Below are 11,923 nucleotides of genomic sequence, written 5' to 3'. Positions count from 1 at the left end.
GTTGTGTTGTGGTTATTATAGGTTCATGAAGCTTTTGGGAGAGTTTGGGACAGATTGGAGGCGGATTGAAACGGAGGTTCGTCGTTCGGATTCGTGCAGTTTGCGTCTGCGAAGGGAGTGTCGATCGACACCAGTTAGGTGTCGGTCAACACCATGTTTGGACCAGTGTCGATCGACACCAATCTGGTGTCGGTCGACACCAACTTGCCTGATTCGTGATTTTTTTCCTAGTTTGTTGTGTTTGTTTGTTGTTTGTTAAACATTGGAATCTCAGTTGCTTGTGTGTATAGCCTAGTAGATATGAGGATTGACTCACTAAGTATTTGTGATAATACTTACGCATCTCGATTGTTGTTTGTGGTGTGCAGGTATGTGACGTGGAATCATGGCGATGAGGAGGAGGATGATCTAGGATCTTGTTTGTGTGTTATTGGCTATATTGTTTATGTTGGAACCTTAGATAGAGTTGTGCTAGGTTGTTGGATAGAATGTTTAGGAGTGTTATTGTATTGATGATGTATTAGTTTTGTATTAGTGGTATGTTTCCGCTGTGCATATTGGTTGTTGATGGTTATTGTTGCATTGTGGTTTAATTAAATAGTATGGGATGGTTAATTATATATTGTATTTATTATTAAAAAAAAAGATGGTTGTTTCAATTATCAATTGGTGGCAACTTGTCATGTGGGAAGGTTGTTAAAGGGTGAGGACCAGGGTTCGAGGAACGCCTGGCGCACCAATAACCTACTGGTGGATTTGGATGAATAGTTCCATTTCCACGGTGAGGGGTTAGGATTGATGCCCTGCAGGGCCAGCTTGGGGTCCGCTGGGACGGCTATCGGTGGGCTAGCAGGGTCCACGGATGGTCCGTTGGGGCAGCTAGCAGTGAGGCTAGTGGGGTCTGTGGGACGGGTTGTCACAATAATAATGAGATCTCAATCAATTATATCATGTCTGGAATACAATGGAACCGTAAGGATGTCGACATCGATGAAATATTTGCATACAAAGTAGCACTTGAAATAAATGGGTCTTTGTAAGGAAGAGAAATGAGAATAATGAAATCATGAGATATAAGGCACAGCTTGTAGCACAAGGATTCTCTCAAAGACCAGGAATATATTATGAGGAGACATACTCCCCTGTGATGGATGCAACGAATTTTAGATTTTTAATAAGTCTGGCTATAAGAGAAAAATTGGATTTGCAGTTAATGGATGTTGTAACCGCATAATTATATGGTCCACTGGATAATGAAATATATATGAGATTACCAGAGGGTATTGAGCTCAAAGATAAGAGTGGTTCTCGAGAACAATACTGCATAAGGCTAAATAAATCCCTTTATAGATTGAAACAAAGTGGACGAACGTGGTACAATAGGTTAAGTGAGTAACAAGCCAAAGAAGGCTATAAGAATGATCCCATCAGTCCATGTATTTTTATAAAGAAGTTTGCAAACAAAGGGTTTGTAATCATAGCAGTATATGTGGATGATTTGAATATCCTAGGAACCTCTGAGGAAATCGCCCAACCAGTTGAATATCTCAAGAAAGAGTTTGAAATGAAAGACCTAGGTAAAACTAAGTTCTGTTTGGGATTGCAGCTTGAGTACATAAATGATGAAAACATTCTGCATCAAATGGCATATACTGAAAAGGTACTCAAGAGATTTAATATGGACCAGGCTCACTCATTAACTAGCCCAATGGTTGTAAGGAGCCTTGATTTGGATAAAGATCCATTTGGTCCACTCATTACCGTGATGTACTCTTTTTCCTTCACCATGGTTTTGTTCCACTGAGTTTTCCTGGTAAGGTTTTAATGAGGCAGCATCTCTAAGCGTATCATGGTGATCTTTTAGTATCTGCACGGTTATGTCATCCAAGGGAGAGTATTGTAAATCACTTAGGATGGATCTCCATAACCGATCCATATACATCCAAGACTACAAAGGCCCATCGGCCATATTGTCTTTAGTCTAAGTCGATTTATGTTTAAGCCTTTGTATTACTATATATATGTAACCTCTAAACGATTGAATCAAAAAGAATAAGAGAATACATCTTTCTAGTATCTCTAGTTTCATAACACGAACATATACATCGCTTATTTCATTTCAAACAAAATATGTCTTATACCTTTTTTTAGTTTTTTAGTCTCATTTGATTTCTTTATGAATATCACGAGTAGCATCAAAGTAATTTCTTTTGAAAAAACACTTCAAAAATACACTAAAGAATAAGCCAAGTTTTCCAACAGGATTTATAAGTTAAAAAATTACACTTTCATCGATGCATCTTAAATCACAAGTAAACGATGGCACTATCCAAACGTCAACCTGTTAGCTGTTGAGGAGGCGTCACTTGCTTAGAGTACCCATCCAAGCCGGTGGCTGCATCCCAGTCTGATCATAAACCGTATCAAGAACAGGAGGCAACATCTTGTAAAGTCCAGCTATATCCTTCATAGCATTCCCGCTCCCACCACCACCCTGTTCTCCACCGTGGTTCCAAACGCTAATCTTCGGTTGCAAGTCTCTAACCGCAAGAGCATTTATCTTAGCGATCTCCTGATAAATACCATTGTTAATCATCAAGAAGTCCCTTAGGCAAGAATAGTCATTCTGAACAGCGTCTAAGAGGGTTCTAAGATAAGTCCCTTGAGCACTAGCTAAAGCAACAAGTCCCTCTGCTTCTCTCTGCTTTGTGTAGAACGCAGCGTCTGCTTCAGCTTTCTGTGCTTCGGCTTGCTTTTGCTTCTCGTATAGAACCGCCTCAGCTTGTTTCTGCTTATTGTATAGTTCCCAGTTTGCTTCTTGAACCTTGGTTTCATACTCAACACTGGCTTTGCTAAGGAACTCGGCCTTGAGCTTCTCAATGCGAGTCAATGCGTTCATTTTCTCAACCTGAGTCTGAAGTTCAGCTTCTCTTAAAGCCACTGCCTTGGTTGCTTCAACCTCAGCCACCTGAGCATCCTTGGTCCAAGCAGCTTTCTTCATCGCTAGCTCAGCATTGGCCTTAGCCACATCAGCTTCCTTTTGATTCTCAAACACTTTAACCTCAGTCTTAACTTTGATCTCCTCTTTTGTCCCTTCTCCTTGCCTCTGCATCGATATGATCTTTGATTCCGCATCTATTTTTGCGGCGTTCTGAATAGTAAGCCCTGTCCTTTCCTTGGCACCGATCTCTCCCTTCATCTTGGCCTCAGACACATCGATCCTCGCCTGATTTGCTGCTTCCATTTGAGTTTTCTGACCCAAGTAAGAGAAGTACTCATGTCCAGGCACATCAACGAGCTGCTTAACATTGGCATTGTAGATTACAAGACCAAACTGGTTTAACTCCAACTGAACCTTATCAAACACCTCCTGCTTAAACTCCTTTGTACCTTCAAATCCATAAAATAAAATAAAAAAAACTCTTTTAACCAAAACATTCACAAAAAAATTCTAGAAAAAAACAATATAAATTTGATCATTTCAGCAAACTTAAACCAATCAATTTAGAGTCATTTTTACCAATTGAAACTCTTCCTTGAACTTAAAAACCCAATCATTCAAATAGAAAAGAAAAGAAAAGAAAAAAGACTTAGCCAAATTGTTCACAAAATGCGTCTAATAACAAATATCTTCAAAATTTGAGAATTCATATAATCAGAATTAGTAGTGTTACCAATTCTAATTGAAAGGAGTGATTGGTAATTAAAAGTTTATATATATATATATATATATATATATATATATATATATATATATATACCTTTGAAGATCTCTTCCATGGTCATGGAAGCAGCAAGAACACGAGTCTCTCCTTCAATAACACCTTCAACAAGCTCATGGACATGATTAGATTCTTTATCGTGAGGCGAAATCAACCTAGCGTATAGAATAAGCGCATCATCGTCATCAACACGAGGACCGATCGTAAAAACAGCGGGGAGAACGAAAGGCAGCTTCTCAGCGCTCATGGCCTGGACTTTGAAAGTGTAGTTCACCGGAGAAACGTCGAAGACGGTGCAAGATTGCCATGGAAACACCCATGACTTCTTGGAAAGCTTGATGTCTTCGATACCAGCACCGGTGATCGCCAAATACTGAGACGCTCTTGCAACTTTGAACATCTTTACGTACGATCAAATGATGAAATGATTTTGATTTGATTTGGGACTTTTCGCCCAAATGATTTAAGAAGACTTTGTGTTGAGTTCCTAAAAGGTCTCTTTGTATTTATAGTCGACGATATGTTTATAAGATTTGGTCTTATCATTTGTTTTTATTTTTTTTTTATTAACAAAAACCACAAAGATAGTACTTCAACGCATTTCCAAGAAACTACGTTTTTTATTTTTGTGAGATTCTAAAATTTAAAGAAAAAAAAAATCAACATTGAATTAGAGAATTATATATATTGGCGGCTAGAGACTTTGTTTAGGTTAAATATGGCGTCCTTTAATTACTCTTTTTGGGTTCAAGTGGCTCAATTGTAGCCAAATTATATTGATTAATTGGTTTGTTGATGATCTCCACGCGTTTCTGAATTAATGTTGTAGATTTTTTTTCCTAGTATGATGATATAAGTGTACTTATTTTTAATCAATTATTTTTACTGTAAACGTTTTAAATTTCTTATGGTTACAAATCTTTGGCATACCATCTTGTTATTCACTTTTCTTAATTATCAAGTAGTATTTTAATTTTTATATACTTTTGGGTATTCGATTATGGTAGATCTTTAAAAGAAATTATTCATGATACAAAAGAAATTATTTAATTTAGTTTTTCATGTTCGATTTAAAAAAAAAAAGAGTATTAGTTTTTCATGAAATCCCTATTACTAAAATATATTAAAGCCCAAGTAGTATATAGATAATTAGGTCCATCTAAAGTCTTAAAAACTGAAGATATAACACTACTGAATTAGCCCTGGCTCCTTATCGAATTCACCATGATAGAACTCTTTTTTGGGTGTTAAAGTGATTATTTTTTATAGCTAAATTGTATCTCCGACAAAGGAAATAGTTGAATTGCAAAGACTAATTTGGATTCTGCTCATATATCCTTTTTTGTATGAATGTTAAATGATATTCACCAAAAAAAACAGCGGTCTGATGGGGTAGTTACAACTTAAATCAACGTTTTAAAAGTAGAACACTATTAAGAGCCTGAATTGGATGAAAAAGGATGAGTTTGAAACCAAAGTTGAAGACCATCCTCATAGCCAGAGGTGGTTGTCAGCGTGAGCAATCTATTTCGAACATTCTTGGCGATGAAGCGGTAGAGAGTGGAGGACGGAGTTGGAGCTTCGCCATGCCTTTGAGCATTACGTTCCCGCCAGAGGCTGTGTATAATAGACTGAAAGACATACCGCAGGACAAAGAGGTGAAGCCGTGGAGTAGAAGGGTCAAGAAGCATAGGGGCCAAAATTGCCCAGGATGCGGTGAACCGAACCCCCAGCAAACGCTGAACCAGAGCAGACCACACGCTTGAGGAGTAGGTGCAGGAGAAAAAAAGATGTTCTCTCGTTTCCCCATAACCCTGACAGAGGACACAAGCTCCATTCGCAGCAGCGTTCCACTGAACCAATTTATCACCAGTAGAGAGCCTATTATGGTGAGCAAGCCAAGCGATGAAGGAGAATTTAGGTGTTGAGTGGGTGAACCAAACGCCTGCAGACCAGTCACAGGGCGCGTTTGGTTGCCATATCAAACACCAGGTGTCATAGGATAAGAATTTATTCTTAAAAGAACCGTTCTTCTGTTTCTAGAGTGAGCGATCACCACCTTGATGTTGCACTGATTGACAGATGGAATTGTGTAGATCCTCAATCTGATTCAGGATGTCAACACGGTGCATACGTCTCCGATGCGAAAGTGCCTCTGCCACAATACTCTGCTGTGGTATCCCCATATCAATACTACCCCGGTTCCCAAGTTGAGCAAACAGCTGATCAATTGGGCTCCAAACATCGAACCAGAATGATGTTTAATTGCATGTTGTTATCTCCTTTTTATGTAAATTCATAGCAAGGTCGCGGTACTTCAAGATCTTCCTCCACATCCATGAACCACCAACACTCCTCTCACTAACTGACCAGAAGGAGCCAGTTTGGATCAAGTTTCTTCGAACCCAGCTTACCCAAAGGGAGTTACTTGCAGACACAAGACGCCAAATGAGCTTCAAAATGCACACCGTATTCGTATCCTGCAGACGACGAAGCCCCAAACCTCCCTCATGCTTTGGTTTACACACATCAATCCAAGTGAATTTGGCCTTTTTCGGGTTTAGGTCCGGACCAGACCACAAGAACGCCGAGAAAAGGCTATCAATCTCCTGAAGGCACCTTTTCGGCAAACGGAAAGCAGAGAGCCAAAAGTTGGTTAAACTAGATAACACTGATTTTATTAACTGAAGCCTGCCCGCAAAGGACAAGAATCAACCTGTCCATGAGGAGATACGAAGGCGAGTGCGTTCAAGGAGTGGTAGATAATCAGCGTGTGTCATAGAGCGAGTGAGGAGGGAGAGCCCCAAATACCGGACATGGAGAGAGCGAACAGTAAACTGGAAGTGGTGCAGGATGTCTTGCTGATGTTGCGGAGAAAAGCCAGCCATGAACAGAGTGGATTTCTCCAGGCTAATTTTGAGACCAGAAACAACTGCAAACCGGTCAAAAACAGCTAAAGTCTCTGCAACAGAGTGTGAGCTCCCATCAGAAAAATGAGAATATTGTCATCAAAGCAGAGATGGGTGAGGTTCATTGTTTTGCAGCGAGGGTGATAGCCAATGCGATGAGCAGTGACAGCCTTATCCAACATTAGAGACAGCACATTCATACAAATTACAAAAAGATAAGGGGACAGAGAACATCCTTGCCTCAATCCTCTTGTACTTTGAAAGTAACCAGCTAACTCCCCATTGACTTGCACAGAGAAGGAAGCCGAGCCAATGCAGAGTTCAATCCAATGGATAAAATCAGCGGGAAGATTAATGGCTTTGAGGATGTTAAGTAGAAACGGCCATTGCATTGAATCAAATGCCTTGGATATATCTATCTTCATCATGCAACAAGGAGAAATGGACTCCTTGTGATAATCCTTAACCAATTCTGAAGCAAGCAACTGATTTTCCATCATAAGCCTATCCTTTATGAAAACTGACTGATTTGGAGCGATGAATGAGGGCAGTATAACCTTCAAACGATTAGCAATAATCTTGGAGACTACCTTGTATAACACATTACAACATAAAATAGGGCGATAGTCCTTCATCTCCTGAGAGTCAGTTTTTTTTGGGATAAGAGCCAAGATTGTCGAATTTACACCTTTAGTGAGGAAGCCTTTGAGGAAAAAAGATTGAACAGAAACGACAAAGTCTCTGCCCAATATCGACCATGCTTGCTTGAAAAATTCAACAGTGTAACCATCCGGACCAGGTGACTTACTTACCGGCATCTTAAACAGTGTTTGACAAATCTCTTCTTCAGAAACCAACTTCAATAATCCCTCATGTTGAGCAGAGGAGACATGAAATGTCACCAACTCCTCTAACTGAGCAACACTCATACCCTCGTAGTCGACTGGCTCATGCGTAAGGAACTCCTCAAAGAACCTGACCGCCTCAGCTTTAATCTCTGATTGACTTTTTGTAATGGAACCATCCTGACAAAGTATCTCTCGAATAGCATTAAGAGATTGTCGAGATTTGACAGCATTGTGAAAAAATTTATTGTTCTTATCACCCACCAAAAACCAGTGTAACTTTGACCGTTGTTTCAAAAAACATTCCTCCAAATTAGACACATGATCCCACCGCTGGAAAGCCTGCTCCTCGGCCTCCTCTGCTGCAAACGTGGGGTTCAAGAGCGTAGAGAGTTGTTTCTGACAGAGGTCTTTGTGTGCATTCTCCACCTGCTCTGAGAGTTTGCTAAGCTTTTGACGACCGAGAGACCGTAAGAGAGGTTTTAGTGCCTTAAGCTTCTTAGCAAAGCGGAACATATCATCCTTGCACTTTGGGCATAAACTCCGGGAATGACATGATAGCATTTGAAAATTTGAATGGCCCCCTAGGTTTACAAGCCTGATTCCCCACTGAAGACCTGCATCGTAGGTGATCAGAGCACCCACCAGATTCAAAGACGCCATAAGCATCTACAAAGCAACGACTCCAAATACTCATTAACCAAAATACGATCTAACTTCTTGCAGATTAATCCTTCATCCCGCTTGTTACCCCAGGTAAACAGAGGACCATGAGAATGTATATCTGTTAAAGAGCAGTGCCGTACAACATCCTGAAAGTCACGCATTCCACTAGTGACAAAAGGATTATCATCATAAGTAGAGTGCTCGACACCATCATGTATCTCATTAAAATCTCCAACAATCAGCCAAGGCTTATTTGCAAAAAGTGGAGAATCAAAATGAAACTTAAGATCCTCCCAGAACTCTTTCCTTTCTTCCGCGAGATTGTATGCATAGAAAAATGAGACAAAGAATTCCATAGTGTTACCAGGTAAAAGAATGGAGCAGGTGACGACCTGACCACTCTTAAAAACTGGTGTTAAACGCACATCTTTCTTCCAAACCACCCAAATTCGGCCAAGGGTATTGAACTCATAATTTGTAATCAAAGACCATCCACGGAACACTGAAGAAATGATCCTAGGGGCCTTAGTTTCCTGGACACGCGTTTCAAGTAAACATCCAAACTACAGAGATTCAGCTTGCACCCAATCATGAACAATAGAATGTTTTTTAGATTTGTTAAAGCCACAAATGTTCCAGAAAAAACCAGACATTAATGACAATTACGGGAGTTCTTCTTGCTCGAGATGCCAGGAGGTGCCCCCTTGGCTTGTTGAGAAGAAGACTCCGAAGCAGTCTTGTGTAATTGTTTCGTTTGCCGCGGCAATGAGGCTCGAATGGGAGCATCCATCACATTCGCTTGCTTAATAGGAACAGCTGTATATGCTAAATTCCTTGTGGCAGTTGTTGTTACTACAGCAGCCGGAACTTGATGATCGATCTTAGCCGTGTCTGAGTCACCAACATCCTCTGTATCCCCTAGTACCGAGAACCTAGAAGAACCAGATACAGTAACGTATCCAGCAGCAGGCGGACTACGAGCTTTGTCAGTGCTCTTGCACCCCTTGCCTGGGGAGACAACCGACCACCCTGCAGCATCATCCACTTGAGAAGGTATTAACTGTCTCTCACCACCGGGAGCGAGAGCTCCAGTCTGTTTAATTGGAACCGGAGGAGGAACCTCTGCCTCAGGAACCTTTTGTAGAGAAGCGATTTCCCCTTCTTCAAGAGCGACTTCAGAAAACCTTAGTAGGCGACACTGGAATAGACACACAATCATTACTAGTGTGCCCCCACGCGTGACAGCGAGAGCATCACGGTGGGAGCCAGGGGTACAGGAACTCCACAGTAACATCCTTTATTGAGCAAGACAACGTCGAGTGTGATTAGTCTTGTCCGTACAACCATCCGTACGGTTACGAGTTGGACCATCCGTACAAGTCAATGAACCCGATCACCAAGACATGAATAAGAGGCCGAGTTTCTCCTCTACAAAGGCCCAAGAGAAGAGAAGGATCGAGAAGGCATCTTGTAGCCACTGGAGTCACATGTTTCCTTAAGGGAAACCTCGAGATGTCACTATCACTATAGGGAATTGCCCTCTCTCTCTCTCTCTTTGTGTCGTTATGAAGCTTGTAAAGGGTGTAGCCCTATTCTTATTTTCTATTTAAGGCTTCTAGCCGACATTGTAATACTACTATTCTAATAGAATCTATTTTCTTCATTATTCTCTTTGTTCAACCTTATCTCTTCCCTAATCTCTCAACAATTTACTCTTACCATACTAAACTCACAATTCTTCACTCTTGTTCCGCTTAAACTAACATGGTATCAGAGCAAGTTTTTCGATTCACCACTCTCTAAACTCACTCTTTCTTTACTTTCTCTCCTTATTCTGTTCCTTTACTCTCTAGAAAACTATATTCTCTCTCACCATGGAAGCCGCAAAGCTGATAGTTACTCCGGTGGTCCTCAAAGGCGCTAACTATCTCTTGTGGAAAAGAACAACAAAGACCGCTCTTAGTGGCCGGGGACTCTGGATTCATGTTGAAACAAACCAACTCCCTAAGAAAGCCAACAAAGAAGACGTCAAAGAAGAAAAGAAAGAAGACAAGGAGGCTGAGCTCGAAAAGGAAATCAAATGGTTCCAAGAAGATCATACCGTGCTTGCTATCCTCCAAAACTCGCTAGACGCACCCATCTTAGAAGCCTACTCGTATTGTGAGACGGCAAAGGAACTATGGGACACGCTAGCTAATGTGTATGGAAATGTTACAAACCTAACCCGTGGCCGTGTGTTTGAAGTTAAAAAGGCTATTAACAGTCTTCATCAAGAAGACTTGGAGTTTACCAAGCACTTTGGGAAGTTTCGGTCTTTATGGGCCGAACTCGTGATGCTCAGGCCAAGTACCATCGATTCGGCGATTCTGAACGAAAGGAAGGACCAAGACAAAGTCTTTGGCCTGCTTCTCACCCTCAACCCTGCATGCAACGATCTCATTAAGCACATACTCCGCGGTGATAAGCTTCCCACTCTCGATGACGTATGTGCTCAAGTTCAAAAAGAACAAGGGTCCCTCGGTCTCTTTAGTGGAAAGGGCGAGCTGGTTACAGCTAACAAGGGAGTATACAGGCCGGATGAGAGGAAGACTGTGGTATGTGACCACTGTAAGAAGAAAGGTCACGTGAAGGACAAGTGTTGGATCCTTCACCCACATCTCAAGCCGGCTAAGTTTAAGGCGAACCTATCACATGAAGGTACAAGTGGTCAAGCACCTGGAACGGTGAACCAGAAAGAGACGATGGCTATGGCCGCATCCTACGGAGACTTCGTGAGGAAGTCTGACTTGGAGGCTCTCATTAATTCCATCGCCGCACTCTAAGATTTCGGTACCACCTTCTTTGCTTCTAAACCTAGTAAAATGCTTGTCAATGATTCGGGGGCTTCTCACCATATGATTAGCAACCCGAGTCTATTAGACAATATACAACCGGCTCTAGGTAATGTTGTTATTGCTAATGGAGATAGAATTCTTGTGAAAGGTGTTGGTAACTTGAAATTGTTTGAACAAAACTCTAAAGCGTTTTACATGCCAACATTTACCTCTAATCTCCTATCGGTAAAGAAAGCAACTAATGATTTGAATTGCTATACTGTTTTTGGTCCTAATAGCGTTCATTTTCAGGATATTAAGACCGGAAAGATACTTGGGGAAGGGAATGGAACCGGAGATCTTTATATCTTAGAGAAGACTTCACAAAGTCCCTCTAATTCAATCTCTTTTACCTCTTGTCTCTCGTCTAATAATAATAATGCACTGTGGCATGCTAGGCTAGGCCATCCCCACTCTCGTGCTCTTGAGTTGTTGTTGCCTAATGTTTCTTTTAATAGTTCTAGTTGTGAGTGGTGTATTCTTGGAAAACATTGTAGAACTGTGTTTCCTAAATCCTCTACTATTTATGAAAACTGTTTTGACTTAGTTCATTCGGATGTTTCGACATCACCATGCTTGTCTACAGATAACAACAAATATTTTGTGACATTTATTGATGAGAAGTCAAAGTATACTTGGTTAACGTTGTTGCCCTCTAAAGATCGTGTGTATGATGCTTTCATAAATTTCCAAACCTATGTTACTAATCATTTTAATGCCAAGATCAAAGTACTTAGGTCTGATAATGGAGGAGAATACACAAGTCACAAGCTCAAAGAACATTTATCTAGGCACGGTATTCTTCAACAAACGAGCTGTCCGTACACTCCTCAACAAAACGGTGTGGCGGAAAGGAAGAACATGCATCTTATGGAAGTGGCTAGGTCGATGATGTTCCATATAAATGT

The 11,923-nt window shown here is 40.9% G+C and overlaps 2 protein-coding genes across 2 annotated transcripts; both read right to left on the bottom strand.

Annotated features, from left to right (window-relative positions):
- Positions 1-2,190: 2,190 nt before the first annotated feature.
- Positions 2,191-4,257, bottom strand: LOC104771003 (flotillin-like protein 1). The gene is made up of 2 exons (XM_010495472.3): positions 3,762-4,257; positions 2,191-3,390 (listed from the first exon to the last, which is right to left on the bottom strand). Exons 1-2 carry the CDS (start codon positions 4,120-4,122, stop codon positions 2,363-2,365), a joined length of 1,389 nt encoding a protein of 462 aa, XP_010493774.1. The 5' UTR covers positions 4,123-4,257; the 3' UTR covers positions 2,191-2,362.
- An 898-nt stretch (positions 4,258-5,155) lies between these two features.
- Positions 5,156-5,908, bottom strand: LOC147918950 (uncharacterized). The gene is made up of 2 exons (XM_087503796.1): positions 5,782-5,908; positions 5,156-5,667 (listed from the first exon to the last, which is right to left on the bottom strand). The coding sequence occupies exons 1-2, from the start codon at positions 5,906-5,908 to the stop codon at positions 5,156-5,158; spliced, it is 639 nt and encodes a 212-aa protein (XP_087359922.1).
- Between the last annotated feature and the right edge of the window lie 6,015 nt (positions 5,909-11,923).

Source organism: Camelina sativa, chromosome 20 (assembly GCF_030686135.1).
Source record: "Camelina sativa cultivar CO46 ecotype springtype chromosome 20, ASM3068613v1".
Taxonomy (NCBI): Eukaryota; Viridiplantae; Streptophyta; class Magnoliopsida; order Brassicales; family Brassicaceae; genus Camelina; species Camelina sativa.
This window is presented reverse-complemented; position numbering and strand designations above follow the sequence as displayed.